Genomic DNA, 20,308 nt, shown 5'->3' with positions numbered 1-20,308 from the left:
TATTTGTTAATTTTTACTCATTATAACAAGTCACTTGATGGGTGGACAAAAAAAAAAACAAGACCGTTACACCGTCATGACTGCAACCTTCTTAAAACTGATGCCATTAAAGCGAGCGCGTTATTAAAACCCTATCATGATTACTTAATAACTGTAAAAACATGCATCTGCGCACGCACACACACGTGCGCGCACATACAAACTATTCAATGCATTTATTTAGTCCTGTTGCAGAAGACTACACGTGTCAAGCAGTGGTGCTCTCATGAGGTGCCTTTCTAAACGCATCGGTCCAGCGGAATGCGATCATATTTTAAACACAATCATATTTTAAACACGAGGGACGTGTTGCTACAACTCATCAAATGCATATCATAAACAGGATTAATACCTAGTGATCTGACTTCAGACAGAGCGCAGCTTTCTGCACGTACGCGAGAGTGAGAGAGAGGCGCTAATATGCAGCGGGTCATATTTTAAACAAAAAGTAAAGTTTGCATCAGCTCGCATGAAACGCATTAAACTGAACAAGTAAGGATTACTACTTTAGTTTATGTTTAGACTGCGGACAGACGCGAGAGCGCTTCCACGTGAGACAGAGAGAAGCGCAGCTGCTCATGACGCGGCGCGCTGAATTTAGTGGTAGAAGGAGACCAAGACGCGCGCATTAAGTGCAGGTACGTGCAAGAAGGAATTCTCTATTTACAAGCTCTCCGCTTAAAGTGAAGCCCACAAACCCTCATGTGAGGAAAAGCATGCATTGTCGGTGTTAATATAAAACTATGATGATAATAATAATAATAATAACCATTCGCCAACTATCGTCTTGACTATCGCCATGAAAGCCTGCCATTGACGATATGTCTGAAGATCGTCGATACACGATACTATCGTCTATCGGCACAACCCTAGTCGACAGGTTTCATTTTCTCTTAAAAATCGGAAGGTGACCCTTAGTTACCATATATACCGTCGCAGTGGGCCCCCAATTTGCAAAATCCTCAACTGTGGATAATATAATTATGCCGCAATAGTTAGTCTGTCTGAAACTAAGCTGATTAAACCACATCACTGTGTGACACTTGCATTACATGTGAACGGCCCCTACGCTAATACGATTTTGTTTTTCTCTCCCTGTCTCGTCCTCGACCCCGAGGACAATGAGACAAACAGACCCAGTTCCGGTAGATGTGAAAGTCGGCACACCTCTGATCTACTGGTCGTCCTTCAACCTAATGCCCAGCTGATGCCTGACCAACGATCACCGACAGAACCAGCTTAATCTCCTTATTCGTTTATATGTGTGTATCTGTATATACATATATATCTCCCAAGAGGTTTTAATATAGACAGAATGCCAGTTGGCAAAGATCAAAAAGTTTCCCGTTCTGTGTGTTCACTCTTCTTGCTGCGACACTTTCTTCTCTTACTATTATTATTATAAAAATAGGGCTGCTTCTGGTTGGAAGACAAACAGCCTTGAACACTATAGAAACTGCGACTCTTTGACCGTTTTCCGTATCTGCCGCTAAGATAACAGGAAGTTGCAATACACTTTGTTGACGTATTTCCAGTCAAAAAACGCAGAAGTGCGTAAAAGGTCTATTGCCAATGGGTGGAGTCAGGCTCTGACAAGGGGTTTAGTTACTCTTTAAAAAAAAATTTTGTCAATCAGATCCCTAGCTTCCTAGGTCGTAATTACTTATACACCTTAACAAAATAAGACACGGATAAGGGTTTACAATTCTCGAGGGAGAGCACCAGAGAGATGTCTGTCTCTTTCCTGATTCTCTCTCTGCGAGCCTCTTTATTTAGATTTACACCCACAAAGATATGGGTCAAAAGCAATGATACGCATCATGAAATCATCACTCACTCACTCACTCACACACACACACACACACACACACACCTTATACTATGCCATAGGTGAAGCAGAATGTAAATGCTAGATACCGGTAAACAAAGCTCTTTTCACCAACCAAAGACGGTCGGGTAAGTCGGGTGATAAGAAGAACAGCACGTTACTCTTTTAGCTCTGTTTCTGTGAGGAAGTAGCAAAGCATGAGGTATAAAGAAACACATCTGTAAATGGTAATAAAATAATCATATTCTCCCCCTTTTTCTAAGCAAATGTTTAAATAGGCATCACCTTTACTAATCGATTGCACCTTTGAGTATTATAGATAAATATTATCGCCTGAATCTTAAAACTCTATTTTGTGACCCAGAACTGTAATCTTGAGAAATGGCTATTACATATTAAAGGCACACCATGGAACTTTTTGGCCACTAGGGGGTGCTAGACATGTATTTTTCACGCCTAGCGCCCCTAGCGCCACAAGCGCTGCAGCACTGTCGCAAAGGAAAGGAACTGGCCAACCTTAAAACTAAACTAAAAACTAAACATTTAAAACGCTAAACGATCAACATTTTGAGACAACAGGGAGAAATGCAGTCATGTTACAACTTTCTGATGAAGAACTCGTCGTGGCAGAAGCCATTTCTCAATCTGAAGGTTGCAGCCTCCAGATGTCGTATTTCTAAGCTGTATACGTCATCAAGACTCTCTTATTTCACAATATTAACAATTACAAAGTTTAGGGATGCACCGAAATGAAAATTCTTGGCAGAAACCGAAAACCGAAGAAGAGGAAACCAAGGCCGAAAACCGAAACCCGAAACACTAAAAGAAATTATGCCAATTATTAGTACTACCATTGCATTTATGGTATTTTTGCATGTAATAGAAATGGAGTCAACACACACAATTTGAGAAGAAAATTAAGCCAAACAGCATGTGGCATAAACAAATCCAAAAACTGGTGAGTAGGCTACTAGTGACACATCAGGTTGTTAAAAGTTAAACTGCTTGTTTAATTAATCCTTTGGTGCTTGTTTGCCATGCAGTATACATTTAAAAACTGAAATGGGCTAGTTGTGGTTTTGTTTTAACGTTAATGTTACAAAATGCTGATAAAAATGATGGCATTTTTATGCATGTTAAAACCCCGAATGGATTGAAGGCTCAGTCAAATATGAATATCTTCTTTATTTAGTCTGACATGTTTTCGTTTAGAAAGAAAATCATATTTAGCCTACCTTCTCCGGTGAAACCCGTTTTTCTCATTAATGCCAGCTCTGTGGTTATCCAGTGAGAACAACAAACGGATCTAACAAATATATCTGAATTTAATATTATGTTACAAATAACGCAAGCTGGCTTGATACATTATTGCTGAGGGTGCAAAGTTACTAGCTTAATTTAACAACACTTCACAAAACGGAGCTATTGTTTGCTGTTATGGCATTTGCAGTTATCGGGTTCGTTATAACCATACTGATGCAGCGGCGGAGAAGCACGTCTAACACCCGGCATTAAAGCTCTAAACACTTAAATGAGTCTGCAATCTGAATTACCAAGACAATCAGAAATACATACATATTAATTTTCATGTATATTTTATATTAAAGTCTGTAAAAGACCGTACAGGTGAAGTGAAAAAGGATTAAATGAGCAGTAGCATTAATGCTGCGGTGGCGGATTAAAAACATTTGAATATCATTTTTCCCCATTCTAATTATTATTGCAGATCGAATATTTGACCATTCGTGCACATCCCTAATTTTAAAAGCAATCATGTTAAATGTCTGTTATTCTGGATGTTAATCTGAACGAATGTTTAGTCGGAGCTTGTGAAAACTGTACACAAATGCCCAGAGAAATTCCGCGGGTTTGGACACAAACATTACGGTCGTGGGCGGGAGTGAAACTCACAGGTTGCAGAGATCCTGGTCGGAAATTCGGTGGACGCGGGTTTGAGAGAAATCTAGTCCACACCGCAGATATGTTACTTCAGACAAACACGTGCAGGTCGCGGTTCCTGTTTGCGTCATCACATTATTTCGGCCGTATTTTTCGGTGATAAAAGTCTTTCGGCCGAAAACCGAAAATCCACTTTTGGGCCATTTTCGGCCGAAAATTTTCGGTGGCCGAATATTCGGTGCATCCCTAATTAAGTTGACTATTATACTTAGTTAATCGTAAATTGTTGCAGTATGCTTATGACTTGCGAATGTTATGCTCAGTTTACCTTAATAAACCAGGCTTCATGACGTATGCAGCCTCCATATTTGACCTCCGGAGGCTGCAGCCTTCCAATTGAGAAACGACCAGAAATATTTCCTTGCCTTTTTCGAAAGAAATATTGTTGCATCGTCTCTCTCTCCCTCGCCACCAGGATTTTCCGCAATGGCGCTCGTTTTTCCTCTCTTTTGTGTGAAAATTGTCGCTCCAAATCCAAGTAAACCGTGTTTAGGTCTGCCGCTTTGTAATACGCCACGCTAGTGACAGCGGAACGCAGCAAATGAGGAAGAGAGAAACGCTCGGATCTGATTGGTGAATGAATAGGGTTTGGTTTTACACTGTGAGCAAGTTTGACTGCTGACTGCTGTAGCATCCTGGATTGTAATGTAAATACCATAGACACAGTAAGAGAAAGGTAAATACGTGAACACAGCATCTGAATACAGGGAACTATATGCAAGATAATCGCCGTCATTTATAAAGAAGATCGCATTTATGTATGAATCAAGAGGTTATATTAAAAAATTGCCTTAATCGAACCCGGGTCGCCCGTGTAATAGGTCCGTGACACTAAAACTGTGCCACGGAGTCACATACTATAAGTTGCTCTCAACACTCCTTAAGTAGCCTCCAGCAAAATTCACGTTAAAAACAAATTGCGTGGAGGAAGTGACGTATGCCGTAAAGCAGTCGAATTTTGTAGTTTTATTTTGGTGCTCTGGTTACTACCAGAAACCCTAAGTTTTAAAATACGAGTAAAAGTGATACAGACCCCGTCAGGCTATGGTAGACATGTCATTCAACCTATTTAAAGTCGATGTACTACCACAAGGGTCTTGAAAATTTATTATGAAGGTTGAAAAATTACATGGTGTCACTTTAAGTTATTATGAGATTTAAAACAAACAGCTGAAAGGGTTACCTGTCATTCTGAGCTTTAGGTCCGTGGTGGAAGAAAGTAACTTAGTCCTTCACAAAGAGACTTTTAAAATGAGCGATTCATCAGGAGGAAGTGAATAACGTTATTTAAAACACTGATTGATGAACCTCCGACCGAAACACTACTTTAAGGGAACTCCCCGATTTAGCTCAAAGGGAATAATTAGTACAATTAACTGTAATTAATTATACATAATGATAAGGTTTTAACTGATTTAACATAATTAATAACAATTAATTCATGCATTCGTCAAGCGAATATTCTCATAATTGTACATTAACTTAAGAGGTTAATTACGTAGCCTTTAGAAAATAATCTTCTTACTGCTATATAGTACTATTAAGCGTTTAAGTCAACTAGATCTGTAGCTGCCCCCTGGTTTACCTAGTAATAAGCGGAGAGTCTCTAACGGGTGCAATCGTTTATTTCTTGAGTCTGCACAACCCTTACGAAAATTAAGCATGGTTTTATTGTGGTAAAAGTGTGGCAACCATGGTTTTTTGGTGTATTGATTACTATCAGCAAAACTATGGGTTTACTACACAAACAATGGTTTAACTATAATGGTTATTTTGTGGTTACCATGATTTTACTACAGTAACCATGGTTTTTTGGTTTTAACTGTAGCAAAACCATGGTTAACTTTCGTAAGGGGAGCACCGTGAAAACTAAAAGTAAACACAAATAGCAGGTTAAGTAAACCTGATTATAACATGGATATAAGGAACATCATATACCTTTAAGTTTATTACAGTGTATTTCTACATTAAATTACGTATAAAGACAAATAAAAGTAGGTTCTACGACATGTGAACAGTAGTTTCATTTTGTTAACGTGAGGCGTTTCAGACCACGCATTTTGTAAAATAGACAATAACATAAATAAAGATTCACATTTTATAAACATAAAACACAAACTACACACCTTGTTCCGCTCACTAAGGGGTGAAATAGGATGCTGCTTGCAATAGTTGATGACTTGGTAATCAAAGAAGTAAATTTTAGAGCTTCAAAGACGGGCAGGAAAACACGAGCAGAGAGAAAAAACTTTTTGCCGTTATTCAGCTTCCGGTCTTCTTCTGGATTTTTATGGCGGTTGTCAAACCATCTTATTGTGCATTATCGCCACCTGGAGTGTGGAGCACCGACATGCAAGGTAATGCGAAAAGAGAGGGAAAAAACGCAAAATTATCCCTATTTCTTTAACCAATTTTATAATGACTCGATACTTCTTAAATTGCTCTAAATTACATTCCAAAGCTCTGTATATTACAAGTTTTTATGTCCAATCTTTGCATTTCCTAAATAAGTGATATTCTTTCATTTTCATACTGTTGACATATAAATAAAATATGCTTTATTGTCTCTGTTTGATCACAATATCTGCATTTACCTGTAGCATACTTCCCTATTTTAAAAAGGGAATTATTTAGTCCAGAATGTCCTATTCGAAAAGGTGAAGGTTGTTTCAACATGATTGATTAACAATAACCCAGCAGTTGTATAAAAACAACCCATTATTTGGGTCATTGTAACCCAGAAATGTGTTCTGTCCAACAGTTACCCAGCCCTGGGTTAAAACAACCCAGTATTTTTAGAGTGTTGAAAAACAAAATTTAAATGAGACTTTAACCAAGTTTCTTGAATGCATATTATATGTGGTTCTTTTGATCTTTAAATTATTTAAATTCTAGTCCATTTGCAATAGCATTCCATTGCAAAACTGTTAAATTATGTAATTCTACCTGGAGTTTGAGTGATTGTTGTAATTTTCAGTTTGTCATTTATTTTTTCCACAGTCACTCCATCTACATTTAAGTATTTCTCTGCTGCCCTTATAATGATATTAATTCTTTCTGTTCTGCTTTCTGTTTGTGCTGAAAAGTTTATCACTTCAGCCATAAATGAAACAAACTTCATTTTCCCAACTTCCAATTTATCCTCATTTACCTTTTCTCTGAACCGATACGTTGCTAGTCCATTCATGATTTTTGTTCACTCCCTGTGTCTGCTCAATTTCTTTTACCTTTTGGATAGCCTCAGCATGTCATACCCTCTTTTATTCTAACATTTTGTACTTTTACCGCATGCTTGCGAGCGCTACATGCCCAAAATCCAGCACTATGCTCATCACCACGATTGCAACATTTAGCCTTTGCTCCTTTATCACATTAACCATATTCATGGTTTTCCCCACATCTCACACATCGTAGTTTGCCTCTGCAAAACACACTAACGTGCCCATACTTTTGACACTTGAAACATCTTAGATGAGGAGGAATATATGGTCTGACTGGGTAATCTAATTTAACCCTGTCTGGCATTTTTTCCTGATCAAACTGTAGCATGATCGACATACTATCATTTCTTTCTTTCTTTTTAACATATTGAAGCCTTTTCACTCCAATAACTTTTCCTCCTTAATGCAGCTTTTAATTGTATCAGTAGATACATCAGTTGGAATTACAGTAATCACACCTTTTACCCAAGGTTAGATACTTGATATCCAAGCATCGATTTTATACTGAGAGCCTCCTTCTGTTGTTTCTCATCTTTGCACATGATAACTGAAGAAAAAAGAAAACATTCCCCACATCAGCATTATATCCTTGATGATGATTGCATTACTTTTAATCACCATTATTATAAAGCAGTTATGAGCATCATTAACATTTAGCATTTTACCACATAATCTTAATAAGTTACGCTTATAAGTAATAGCATTATTTGTCATGTATGATCAATGAGTCTATTGTGCAGTACTTATATAGTTTTACATTTAAAGGTTATGTTTGCAGATGAAACTATGTTTTGTGTGTGTTTAGCTTGTTGAGTTACAGAGAGGAGGGGGCGAGGAGAAGCGATCGCTATCTCAGTCGGCCTGGGTGCGAAAACAACAGGATGCAAACGTTATTTCCGCAAGCTATGACAGCTATTTGTGCAAGGGGGACTTTCCAAAGTAGAAGTGAAGGTTTAACAGGTCAGCGAAAGTCCAGGAAGACACACCCACACTCAACACACAAATATTTGGGTCAGAGGGATAGGCGAGTAGTTACAGCTTGGCTGTCGGCAGACTCGTATTGATTTTGTAGTTGACAGGGAAAGCTGTGACCCAGAGCTCTGTAATATTTCATTTGAGATTCATTAAAAGGTTAACTTTATTACTTTGTCTGACCTCTTCATTAAAAGAACATGCAGGACGAATAAAGTCCAACATAACAAATTTCCATCTTTAAGCATCTTTGCACTATTTATATCTCATACAGATTTATTCAAAGCTTTAGTCAATTTGATGGGATTTACTGTTATGTCAGACTCCCTAAATTTCAAAATTACCTTGAAATCTTTAACATATTTCCGTTCCTCCTTTCCACTATCCGTATACGATCCTTGACTACCGGGTTTCTTCCTTTTCCGATTAACTATTTTCCACAATTCATTTCCTACAGCATTCCCGCCATAGACAGTAAAAGAAATGGACACAGCGACCCCATTGGATTCAACGGAGACGTCAATTAGAAGCATGCATTTCCTGGGGGTCGAGCGTACTGCGCAGACTCAAACTGATGTAGATGTCACGTGAGCAACCTGTCTGACAATTCTAAGTCTTCTAATAGCCATGCCAAGAAAAATCTGAATCAACCACCGAATCTTGCAGAGACTGCAAGCGTGAATAGGAGCAAATTTTGGTAAGTATTCTGATTTTTGAGCCCTTGACTTTATGCCTCCACGTCCACCCGATTGCCTCATAGACAGTAAAATATTGTCTATGAGCTTCTCCTTCTGTCCATACGGTAATTTCTCTACTGTGCGACAAAGAGTCGTAGGTTATGACACAATCGTTAGCCTATTTTTACAAAAACTGCTTCTACTGGGCCATAACGTAAGACACAAGGTAATGGAGCCTTTTATACATTTTCGTGTTTCGTTAGAAATAATGTACAAATGGAGTCTTTAAACGCCTCAGATATAAAGTTATTCGCTGTCAAAGTGACCCCAAAATGAATGGGAGTCAATGGAATGCTAACAGTAGGTGGGGGTCCGCTTATCAATGACGGCGACCGGGGAAGCTTCAATAAAATATGAAACCCTGCCCCCCGTTTCCTGCTACAGGATTCATCCTCCATTTCCGGATCACTACCAGAACTGCCATCAGTGCTCCAGTCACAGCTCAGTGCTGCCAAACGTCCAAACACCTCTTCTTTGCTGTTTGTGTTTTCCAGTCTGACTCATTTCTTTCTTTTAATGGCGGCATCGACTTTAAGGTGCATTATCGCCACCTCCTGTATTGTACGGGAATATGGAACAGAGTTTCTGCATTTTTTTAAACAACCCCCCCCCCCCCCCCAAAAAAAAAACCCAAACCAAACAGAGAAGAAAAAAAATGTATCACTAAATTCTCCTAATCAGCGCTGAGATAAAGAAATAAACTTTCTAATCTATTATCAATTATCAATTATATTTTTAAGCTTTAGTTCAACCACTCCGATCTTTCTAAATTCATTCTTCATTATTTCTCATTCATTAATATACTTTTGACACACACAAATAACATGTTCAACTGATTCCTCTATTCCACAGTGCTCACATTTTCCTGTTGGATGTTTATTCATTTTAAAGTTTTATTCAACATGGTGTGTCCCAGCCGTAATCTTGTTAAAATAGTTTCCTAGTTTGCTTATCCTCACTACTGCTACTTCTTGTTGTATTTCATAAAGTTGAGGTCCTGTATTTCCTATATCCCATTTCCTAGTGGTATATGCTTTAATTATGGATTTTCCTTCAGAAATGTTGTGAAATGTTCATGATATCCTTAGTTTTCAAAGGCTGTTTTGCTAATCCATCAACTTTTTCATTACCCTTTATTCCCTTATGAGCTGGTATCCACATAAATGTTATCATGATGTTCCTGTGCTTAAATCTATACAGATGTTCATATATCTCATTTAGTATATCATGTGTACTAGATGTAAATGATTTCAATGACTGTAATACTGAACATGAATCTAAACAAAGTATAGTCTTTTTCAGGTTTCACAGTCTCAACCCGGTAATGTGGTTAACACACCATCAAAGAATTAACTTAGTGACCTCTAGTGGCCACTTAGAAGATCAAACAGATTAAGTGACAATGATTTCATGAGCATTAAACACAGAAACAATTCAATTGTGAAATGCAAAACTGGTTTATTAAACTAACGTTACACTACAAAAATCACACGATACTAACTACACATACAAACAATCAATAACATAAAACATATATGAGAGAGAAAGGTATTAAGTGAGAGTAAAAAAAGGCCAATATCACTTTAGGCTTTACTTCTGCACAAACCATAAGAACCTCTAAGAACTGCCTTAATTAATAAGGGATTAATAATAATTTAGCACAGCGAATGAATAAGCGATACTTGCATTGGCTTTTGTGAGGCGCTTGAGCGGGTAACCGTGGGTTTACACCAGACGATTTGCGCGAGTGGATTACATGCAAAGTCAATGCAAAGACGCGATCAGTTGCGTCCTCGCGTGGGGTGATAGCATAAGAGTATGAGGAAGAGAGTTCTGCTGAGTTCTTGGTCGCATGACGGAGGCCTTATGCTGCGTTTACACCAGCCGCCGTAGAGGCGTTAAGCGCAACTGATTTCAAGGTTAAGTCAATGTGAAGATGCGTCGACGCGCGTCTGGAGGTCTCGCGGCGCGGATGAGACGTTTGGCGCAGTTGACGCAATTCCGCCTCGTTCGCGCAAATGCAAATTTGCAGCTGATGCCCGAGTTGAAAAATTTGAACTTGGGCGGAATTTTGATCAACATCAGTCATCTTACAGACAGACAACCGCATAGCACTTGCCCCTCCCACAAGAAGCAAATTTTGCTTCTGACGCGCGTCAAATGCTTGCTTTTTCTGCGCGTCTAGAGCGAAGTACATGCAGATGTAGAATCCTAAATTAGATGCACCTGTTTGAGGTTGTTAGCTGCATAAAGACACCTGCCCACCCCATACAATCAGTAAGAATCCAACTACTAACAGGGCCAAGACCAAAGAGCTGTCCAAAGACACTATTGACAAAATTGTACACCTCCACAAGGCTGGAAAGGGCTACAGGGAAATTGCCAAGCAGCTTGGTGAAAAAAGGTCCACTGTTGGAGCAATCATTAGAAAATGGAGGAAGCTAAACATGACTGTCAATCTCCCTCGGACTGGGGCTCCATTCAAGATCTCACCTTGTGGGGTCTCAATGATCCTAAGAAAGGTCAGAAATCAGCACAGAACTACACGGGAGGAGCTGGTCAAAGACCTGAAATAAGCTGGGACCACCATTTCCAAGGTTACTGTTGGTAATACACTAAGACGTCATGGTTTGAAATCATGCATGGCACGGAAGGTTCACCCTGCTTAAACCAGCACATGTCCAGGGCCGTCTTAAGTTTGCCAATGACCATTTGGATGATCCAGAGGAGGGAAAAAGTCATGTGGTCAGATGAGACCAAAATAGAACTTTTTGGTCATAATTCCACTAAACGTGTTTGGAGGAAGAAGAATGATGAGTACCATCCCAAGAACACCATCCCTACTGTGAAGCATGGGGGTGGTAGCATCACGCTTTGGGGGTGTTTTTCTGCACATGGGACAGGGCGACTGCAATGTATTAAGGAGAGGATGACAGGGGCCATGTATTGCGAGATTTTGGGGAACAACCTCCTTCCCTCAGTTAGAGCATTGAAGATGGGTCAAGGCTGGGTCTTCCAACATGACAATGACCCGAAGCACACAGCCAGGATAACCAAGTAGTGGCTCTGCAAGAAGCATATCAAGGTTCTGACGTGGCCTAGCCAGTCTCCAGACGTAAACTCAATAGAGAATCTTTGGAGGGAGCTCAAACTCCATGTTTCTCAGCGACAGGCCAGAAACCTGACTGATCTAGAGAACATCTTCGTGGAGGAGTGGGCCAAAATCCCTCCTGCTGTGTGTGCAAGCCTGGTGAAAAACTACAGGAAACGTTTGACCTCTGTAATTGCAAACAAATGGGTGTTTCACTAAAAGTTCATATTGACTAAAACTCCTGTGTGAACACTCAGATGAGATGTTTCAGAGATGCTCTTCACACAATGACGTAAGGTTTCTCTCCAGTGTGACTTCTCTCGTGGACTTTTAAGGCACTTGACCAAGCAAACGTCTTCCCACACTGAGAGCATTTGTAAGGTCTTTCACCTGTATGAGTTCTCTGGTGTGAAACTAAATAGCAATGTTGTTTAAAACCCTTCCCACAGACACTACAGCTATGAGGTTTCTCTCCAGTGTGAACTCTCAAATGACTTCTCATTGAACCTGAATCAGTGAAGCTCTTACGACAGTGAGGGCAGATGTAAGGTTTCTCTCCAGTGTGAACTTTCTCATGGGTTTTTAAGTGACATGATTGAGTAAAAGTTTTCTCACACTGAGAGCATTTATAAGGTTTTTCACCTGTATGAGTTCTCTGGTGTGAAACTAAATAGCCATGTTGTTTAAAACTCTTCCCACAGACAGTACAGTGATGAGGTTTCTCTTCGGTGTGAAGTCTCAGATGAACTTTAAAAGTACTTAAACCAGTGAAGGTCTTTCCACAGTGAGAGCAGAGGTAAGGTTTCTCTCCAGTGTGAATTCTCTCATGGGCTTTTAAGTTATTTGAGTGCGCAAACATCTTCTCACAGTGAGAGCATTTGTAAGGTTTTTCACCTGTATGAGTTTTTTGGTGTGACACTAAATTGACATGTTGACTAAAACTCTTCCCACAAACATTACACTGATGAGGTTTTTCACCAGTGTGAACTCTCAGATGTTTTCTCATTGAACCTACATCAGAGAAGCTCTTTCCACAGTGAGAGCAGACGTAAGGTTTCTCTCCAGTGTGAACTCTCTCATGGGTTTTTAAGTTATTTGACTGAGTAAAAGTCTTCTCACACTGAGAGCATTTAAAAGGTCTTTCACCTGTATGAGTTCTCTGGTGTATCACTAAATTGGCATGTTGTTTAAAACTCTTCCCACAGACATTACAGATGTAAAGTTTCTCTCTACTGTGAACTCTCTGGTGAACATCAAGACGTTCTTTGGTGCTGAAATATTTGCCACATTCACTGCAGTTGAAAGGTTTTTCACCACTGTGTGTCCTCATGTGAATGTTCAGATTAGAAGACGACGCATAAACCACCTTCTTCTTCTTCTTGTCTGTGTGCTCTTCTGAATGAAGTTTCTTCTCTTGTAAGGTAGTAAAGCTGATCTCAGATCTGGTGAAGAGTTTCTGTTCTGTGTGTTTTCTCTCATGTCTCTCTAAATGTCTCTGTGAGCTGAATGTCTTTTCACAGGTGATGCAGGAAAGAGTTTGTGCTGTCCGTCGCTCTTTTGATGTTGAAGACGTTTCTTCATCAGAACATGATTCACTCTTCACATCTGAAAGAAACATAATAAAAATTAAAATTCTCCTCTTACTCTTTCGCTCTAATCAGGCGGTAATTGATTCTCATGGGGAGGTAGTGCTGGGCGATAATTCGATAACGATAATTTTACTGTATAAAGTTTCCCGATAAAACAATAACAACAGTTCGATAAGTGATCGATAATGTTTACGCACTGTGTGCTCTTGGTTTACAATCACAGTGTCAGTTAGACTTGAAGGAGTGGAAGATGAGGCAAGTTATTCATTTATTATTAGAGACCAATGATTTTCACGATGCGGAGCGCGGACGGAATCACGGAATCCAAATGTGCAGAAACCTTTTCCTTGTGTGTAATGTTGGACGCGCAAACAAGGTTTGTCAAAGCCCGGAACACAGCAGGTAAAATAAGTACAGTATACTGTACTTTCTTCCAGCATCTGCCTTAAACGCAGCTTTAAAAGTATATTTACAGGACATTCACAAATTCAGGAAACTGAGGAAAACAGCAGATCCACCACTACCATATTCTGTATGAGTGTGCGCTCCCACAGCATTTGACATCCATTTATCAGCGTGTATAGTTTGTATAACACATGTGTTATAGCTGAACTAAGTTTTCTTTCTTAAACAGCTGTATGTAACTCAGTATATTGAAGCAGTCTGTCTTGGGTCTTAAAGTGAATGTGTTGATTTCATAACAAATATATTAAAGGAACAGTATGTAAGAAATGTATATCAATTATCATAAAATAGTCCTGATATGTCACTAGACATTAAGAAATCATTTTCATTTCAAATACTTATCACTGACAACAGTGGTCCGGCCAGGATATTGTCATTTAAAAAGTGGAGTTGCAGCCCTCAACTGATGTTTATGTTGTCATGTTGTGTATTGGCCACCAGTTTTGTGATTGCAATACCAGTTTTGGCCACAATCCTACATACTGATCCTATAACATTTAATACAGATGCCTGAACATTAAAACAAGATTTTAGTATTTGTATTTGTCATGTTCTAAATAAAAAGTAGTTTAAAACCATTATTAACTGATTGGTTTCATCAATTTTCATTTAGGAGTAAAAATCTGCCTTTAAATTGAACAGGAATAAAGATTTTTTTATTTATCATGATAATTATTGATATCGTCTGATATGGAAAACATTTTCATGATATTTTTTTCTGGCCATATTCCCAGCCCTATGGGGAGGTTAGGTATTTTTAAGAAAAAAATAATATTCTAAATATTTAAACCATAAATAAATATGATTAAATAAGCATTTTAATTTAAAACATCTAATAGTGATTGTTCCGTATAAATCCCAGCTTCACAGGGTTAATTGCTTTAGACGAGTGTTAACTTTAATCGCATCTGTGAGTATGCGCCATTACGTGCAGGCACATTTATAATAGCTACACATCAGATTTAAACACTATGTGGCGGTTTCCTGGACAGGGATTAGACTAGTCCTAGACTACAATAAATGTAAGAGCTGTCCAAACTGAAAACATCTTGCACTGACATATCTTAAAATACATCAGTGCCCTTTGTTTTGCCTGAAAATGCACACAAGTAATTATTTTTAAGACATGTCAGTGCAAGTTGTTTTCAGTTTGGGCAGCTCTTAAATTGATTTTAGTCTATGACTAGTCTAATCCCTGTCCGGGAAACTGCCCCAATATTATATGGTCATGTTTCAGATGTTCAGGGGTGGAGTTGGCTTCTGGGGCTCAAGCCCCAAATATTTTGTCAAAAGCCCCGAATCTTTTAAGATCTAGAAAATGAATTCATCCAGAACGCTAGGTGGCAGCATTCAGCTTTAACTCTCTAGTCCCACACTCCAGTGAAAGAGAGATTGAAGTTGAAGGCAAATTTTTTGCTGCGTCCGAAACCGCCTACTTCATATAGTAGGCGAAAAGCAGTAGGCGAGGCGAGTAGTATGTCCGAATACATAGTATTTGAAAAACAGTATGCGAAAAGTACCCGGATGACCTACTACTTCCAGTTAGATTTTGCAGTGTGCATACGATGGACGCTTCACTATCCCATGATGCCCCGGGAGAGGAGTTATCCAAACGAAGAAGAAGAGCCATGCGGCTGTTTTCGCGCTGAAATGACATGACGTGATGACGACGTATGTCACGTGATGTAGCAACATGGCGGATGTAGTATGTCCGAATCTCATTCATACTACCAGGATTCATACTATACAGTACCTACTGTTTTAACGCCAAGTAAGTAGGTACTTCATCTAATTCAGTACTTACTATACAGTATGCGGTTTCGGACGCAGCCCATATGTTGAATCTCCCCACAGTAAACGCATTTTCAAAGTGTCTTTCTTTATTATTACAGAGCCTTCGTTATTACTGTAAGTGTATATTAATAGTTATGTGATAGTAGCTTATCCTTTTTTAATAGATGGATATATGATTTATTTTTTGAAAGATGTCAGAAGTAAGAAGGTGAGAAACTATATACTTAGGCAGCTTATGCATTTTACTGAAATTGGCAATGATTTTACCTCAGAAATACATTGATAGACAGTTATAAAATGTGAATCCTTAATCTCTTACATTAAAAATATGCTTATGTGTGATAAGCCTACATCAAACATATTTTGCCTATTTTTGGATAAGTTTAAGTGTCAAAATTTGTAGTGTTACAGTTTCAGAATGATAATACAGAGACCCCTTAGATAAAAAAAAATAATTTATAAAGCTGCCATAAATGCAAAAAATATCAGCAGTGGACCATGCTTTGGAACCCCTAGATTTGGACTAAGCCCCCAATGTTTACAATGTCTGCCTCCACCCCTGAACTAAAGGCTCATAACATTCCCCTAACTTAATCCTGGAGTCAGCACCACTGCACGTGTGTTCTTGTTTTTATTTATCATATCTAAAATAAGTAAATACACATTTCCATATAATTTGGAGGATTAAAACAATATTTTTAATATATAAGTCTCTATAATAATTCATTATTGTGAAAAGACAACATAAGAAACATACCCGAAGGAATAAAATAATTGTCGTCCTCATCTTCTTCAGTGTGATCTTCTTCTGCTGTAGTTTCCGTTTTTATTTCTGTAGCTTCAGTTTTTATTTCTGTAGGTTCAGTTTTTATTTCTGTGGGTTCAGTTTTTATTTCTGTAGGTTCAGTTTTGATCATCATGAGGTTCGTGCAGTCGATGACTTTGACTGAACAGATCTTGAGATTGGTCTGCAGGATCTGCTGCTGTTCTCCAGCGTTACAGACAGAATCCAGAGACTCTGTGGAGGTTTGATCAGTAGATTCATCATTCTGTAAACCCTCATCAGTTTCTTCTGATTTACAGCAAATCACATCCATCTCATCTCTCAACAAACAGAAGCTAAAACTGATGTAAACACAGCGGCTGATGCTCGTGTCTCTTCGTTCTTCTTCTTCTTCTTCTTCGTGTTTATTGGCGGTTCGCAGTCTTATGTAGAGCATTAGCGCCATCTTCTGTTCTTCAGCTTGTATTCACAGTGTGACAGTATATTGACATCATCTGGAGATGTTTAACTCCTGCACGCAGTCAAGTCAATTTCTTGTCATAACTTCCTTTTTACCGTACAGAATGTAATATATTCATATGTAAACGAACCACTGTTAAATATATATTGACATATATTTTAAAAACATATTTTCAAAATACATAAAAACATGAAGCTTCAAACTGATGTTGCATGTGTAAATATGTTCATATATGTGTATCCATATATGTCATACCTGAAATTATACATAATATTTTTAATCACGTGAGTTACTTCTGTAATAGGGTAATTCCTGCAATTCGGTGCGGTGCTCATTTGTTTCCCCCAAACATAAGTGTATATTTTATTTAAAAATGCAATTTTATATATTTTTTAAGCTTGTCTTATATGATAAACTCCCCTACCCTATAGAACACACATGAAACTAGAATTAAATGAAGTTTTATAAAAATACTCATTATTCAGGGCAAATAGGCTAAAGCGCCAAAGCTACCAGCTTACCTGGTTTAAGGACCATGGTATCCCTGTTCTTAATTGGCCAGCAAACTTGCCTGACCTAAACCATACAGAAAATCTATGGGGTATTGTGAAAAGGAAGATGCGATACGCCAGACCAAGTACTGTTCCAAATCAAAAGCCGTTTCTCAATACCAAGTACGCCAAACTCGAACTTGTGTCCTTCGTAGTTCGAACTTGCAAGTTCAGACTCGAGAGAACGAACTCCTGACGCAAAATGCATTCTGGGAAACTTCACTGTCATAAGTCCACACAAGTCTCCTCTGATGCATCCTCGATAAATTGGGCGGATCAAGAACACATCCGTGGATTTTATGTGAACTTGGGCTTGATGCGAACTTTGAATTGGAACAGTACTTGGCCCGTGACTGATGACGTTTCACAAGTCCACAAGAACGCAAGTACAGACAAGAACGCACATTGAGAAACGGCTCTAGTGTTTTTCGCTGCTTTTTCTGGACAAAGCCCGCCCACGAGCTGTTTGACCAACATGTCAAACAACCAATCACAGTTTGTTTCGTCTAGTGTCACGTTTCGGAGTCACCACAATAACGAGCCGGCTGGCAACAAGTGACTCACAATAGAACAACGTTGTGCACTTCATCACCAGACTGACCAATGAGACGCTCCCATTAAACGTCTGTTTGAAGCATATCTCCACTTTTTAACACATACAGCAATTCAGGAGAACCAAACTTTTTGACTCCACTAACTGCCTCAAGCAAAACTCTTGGACGTCTTCTATGCCACTAACTTTTCATATTTTTGAGAATCCAATGTTTAGCTGATCATGATAACTGATCATTATTATCCACGTGAACACGACTGATTCTCTTCCTCAATGGAACGTCAGAGCTTTGTTTTCCAGGGACCGAAACTAATCGTGACACTCCTGGAAATCCGGTTAATTTCAACCAATCAAAGACGACTTTGACATTCTCACAGGGTTTCCAGAAAAGTGTACGAAAAACATCAGATGTTTAGCCAACAGTCTGTGGGCGTGACGTCTGTATGCTCATACAGGTGTGCGTTTCCCAAAAGCATATATGTTATGTTATTATATATATATATATATATATATATATATATATATATATATATATATATATATATATATATATATATATATATATATATATGAACATATTTACACAGGAAACATCAGTTTGAAGCCTTATGTTTTTATGTATTTTGAAAATATTTGTTAAAAATATATGTCAATATATATTAAACAGTGGTTCTTTTACATATATGTGATTATATTACATTTCTGTACGGTAAAAAGGAACTTATGACAGGAAAATGACGTGACTGTGTGCAGGTGTTAAACATCTCCAGAAAATGACAATCTGAATCCGAAACCGCATACTGCCATACTATATAGTAGGCAAAAAGCAGTAGGCGAACGAATAGTATGTCCGAAACCTCAGTATACGTAAAAGGGTAGGCGAGAATTAGCGGGATTTTGGACTATTTCTCGCGAGATTCAGAGGCACGTCTACTTGAGTATTGTCCGAAACCGCCTACTTACTGAAAATGTAGTAGGGGAAACAGCACGTGAACAGAGTAGTACGTCCGAATCCTCAGTATCCATAAAATCAGTAGGCGAGAAATCCCCGGATGACCTACTGAGTCCGCCCCGATTCTGAAGCGTGCATCGGATGGACACTTCTATCCCAGCTTTCCCATGATGCCACGGGAAAGCAAAGCAATCGACCGGAGACTAACCAATCGGGTGATTTTGATACGTTACACAGGACTGTTCCTCAGCACCCTGACTTCACGCACAGACCCAGGATATACCACAAAGTGCTCAGCTGATTCATGAAAATAAAGCTGTAGAATTGTCACAGCTATGTTGAGCTGACAGTAAATATGTGATGGTTTGTTAGAAAAATACATTTGAATAAAGTTTTGTTTCATATGGGATTCACTTCAATACGTTTTCATTTATTGTGATGGTTTTATTCATTCATTTTTTTATTCATGTTTCCTGTCGTTTTAAGTAAATACAAGAGATTGCTTCACTAAAATGTATATAATCACATTGCCTGCATTGTTAGCACAGCTGTCATCTGACAATAGATTAGGGCTGTCCTCGACTAAGGATTTACATATTCGAATCAGAATTGTCGAATCTTTTCATAGTCGACCGATAGTCGAATCATCTATGTGTGTGTGTGCATGGGTTGGGGGGGGGTCAGACCAGGTACAAATTGATAACTTTTATTTTCTTTCACAAGCAGCACACATAAACAAGTTTCTGATTAAGTGACCAAAACTGTCTTTCAAATGATGAACGAAGACAAAACTGACGATGCATTTATATATTTTTAATGTAAAATTTAAGGCAACATTTGTTTAATTATTCCTCATAACATTTTAAAGCCACGATCTACAGAACATCACACAAAAAACATTTTGACAACTAAACCTAAAAATATAACAAAGGTGATCCTGCCTTGGAAACCTCGGCTAATTCAGTGTTTTTATTTAATTTGGAGATTAAGCGCGTCAAAGCAGTCATGACTAAAAAAACGACAAATGAGAAATGACAAATAATTTGTGATTGTTACTGCAAATTATAAAAACTATAAGCTTTATATACAATTCATAAAAACACTGAAATTAATGATTTTATAGACACTACGCGTTATTATTTAACACAGAAACACAGACTGCTTGCTTTCACTTTGATCATCTCCATTCACTTTAGATACAGAAACAACTGATGATATTATTTATTTCAGGAATCTCTTTTCTATCATTTGAAAGTGAACACCGACGAGAATATTAAATCACAAGAAAGACCGTCGTGTCAGGCATAAATATA

At 38.4% G+C, this 20,308-nt stretch overlaps 2 protein-coding genes and 1 long non-coding RNA gene across 3 annotated transcripts in view; all 3 read right to left on the bottom strand.

The window, feature by feature from the left end:
* LOC129453961 (uncharacterized) overlaps nucleotides 1-6,116 on the bottom strand; it is a 64,186-nt gene extending 58,070 nt beyond the window's left edge. Inside the window, exon 1 of the mRNA XM_073865681.1 lies at nucleotides 5,953-6,116. The gene's annotated coding sequence lies outside the window, so the exon portion shown is untranslated. The remainder of the gene's footprint in view (nucleotides 1-5,952) is intronic.
* LOC141363124 (uncharacterized) overlaps nucleotides 1-20,308 on the bottom strand; it is a 127,609-nt gene that overhangs the window by 104,922 nt on the left and 2,379 nt on the right. The window lies entirely within an intron of this gene.
* LOC141363116 (uncharacterized) lies at nucleotides 10,035-17,002 on the bottom strand. Its single transcript, XM_073865667.1, has 2 exons — nucleotides 16,453-17,002; nucleotides 10,035-13,452 (listed from the first exon to the last, which is right to left on the bottom strand). Exons 1-2 carry the CDS (start codon nucleotides 16,922-16,924, stop codon nucleotides 12,128-12,130), a joined length of 1,797 nt encoding a protein of 598 aa, XP_073721768.1. The 5' UTR covers nucleotides 16,925-17,002; the 3' UTR covers nucleotides 10,035-12,127.

This window comes from Misgurnus anguillicaudatus, unplaced genomic scaffold, assembly GCF_027580225.2.
Source record: "Misgurnus anguillicaudatus unplaced genomic scaffold, ASM2758022v2 HiC_scaffold_32, whole genome shotgun sequence".
Taxonomy (NCBI): Eukaryota; Metazoa; Chordata; class Actinopteri; order Cypriniformes; family Cobitidae; genus Misgurnus; species Misgurnus anguillicaudatus.
This window is presented reverse-complemented; position numbering and strand designations above follow the sequence as displayed.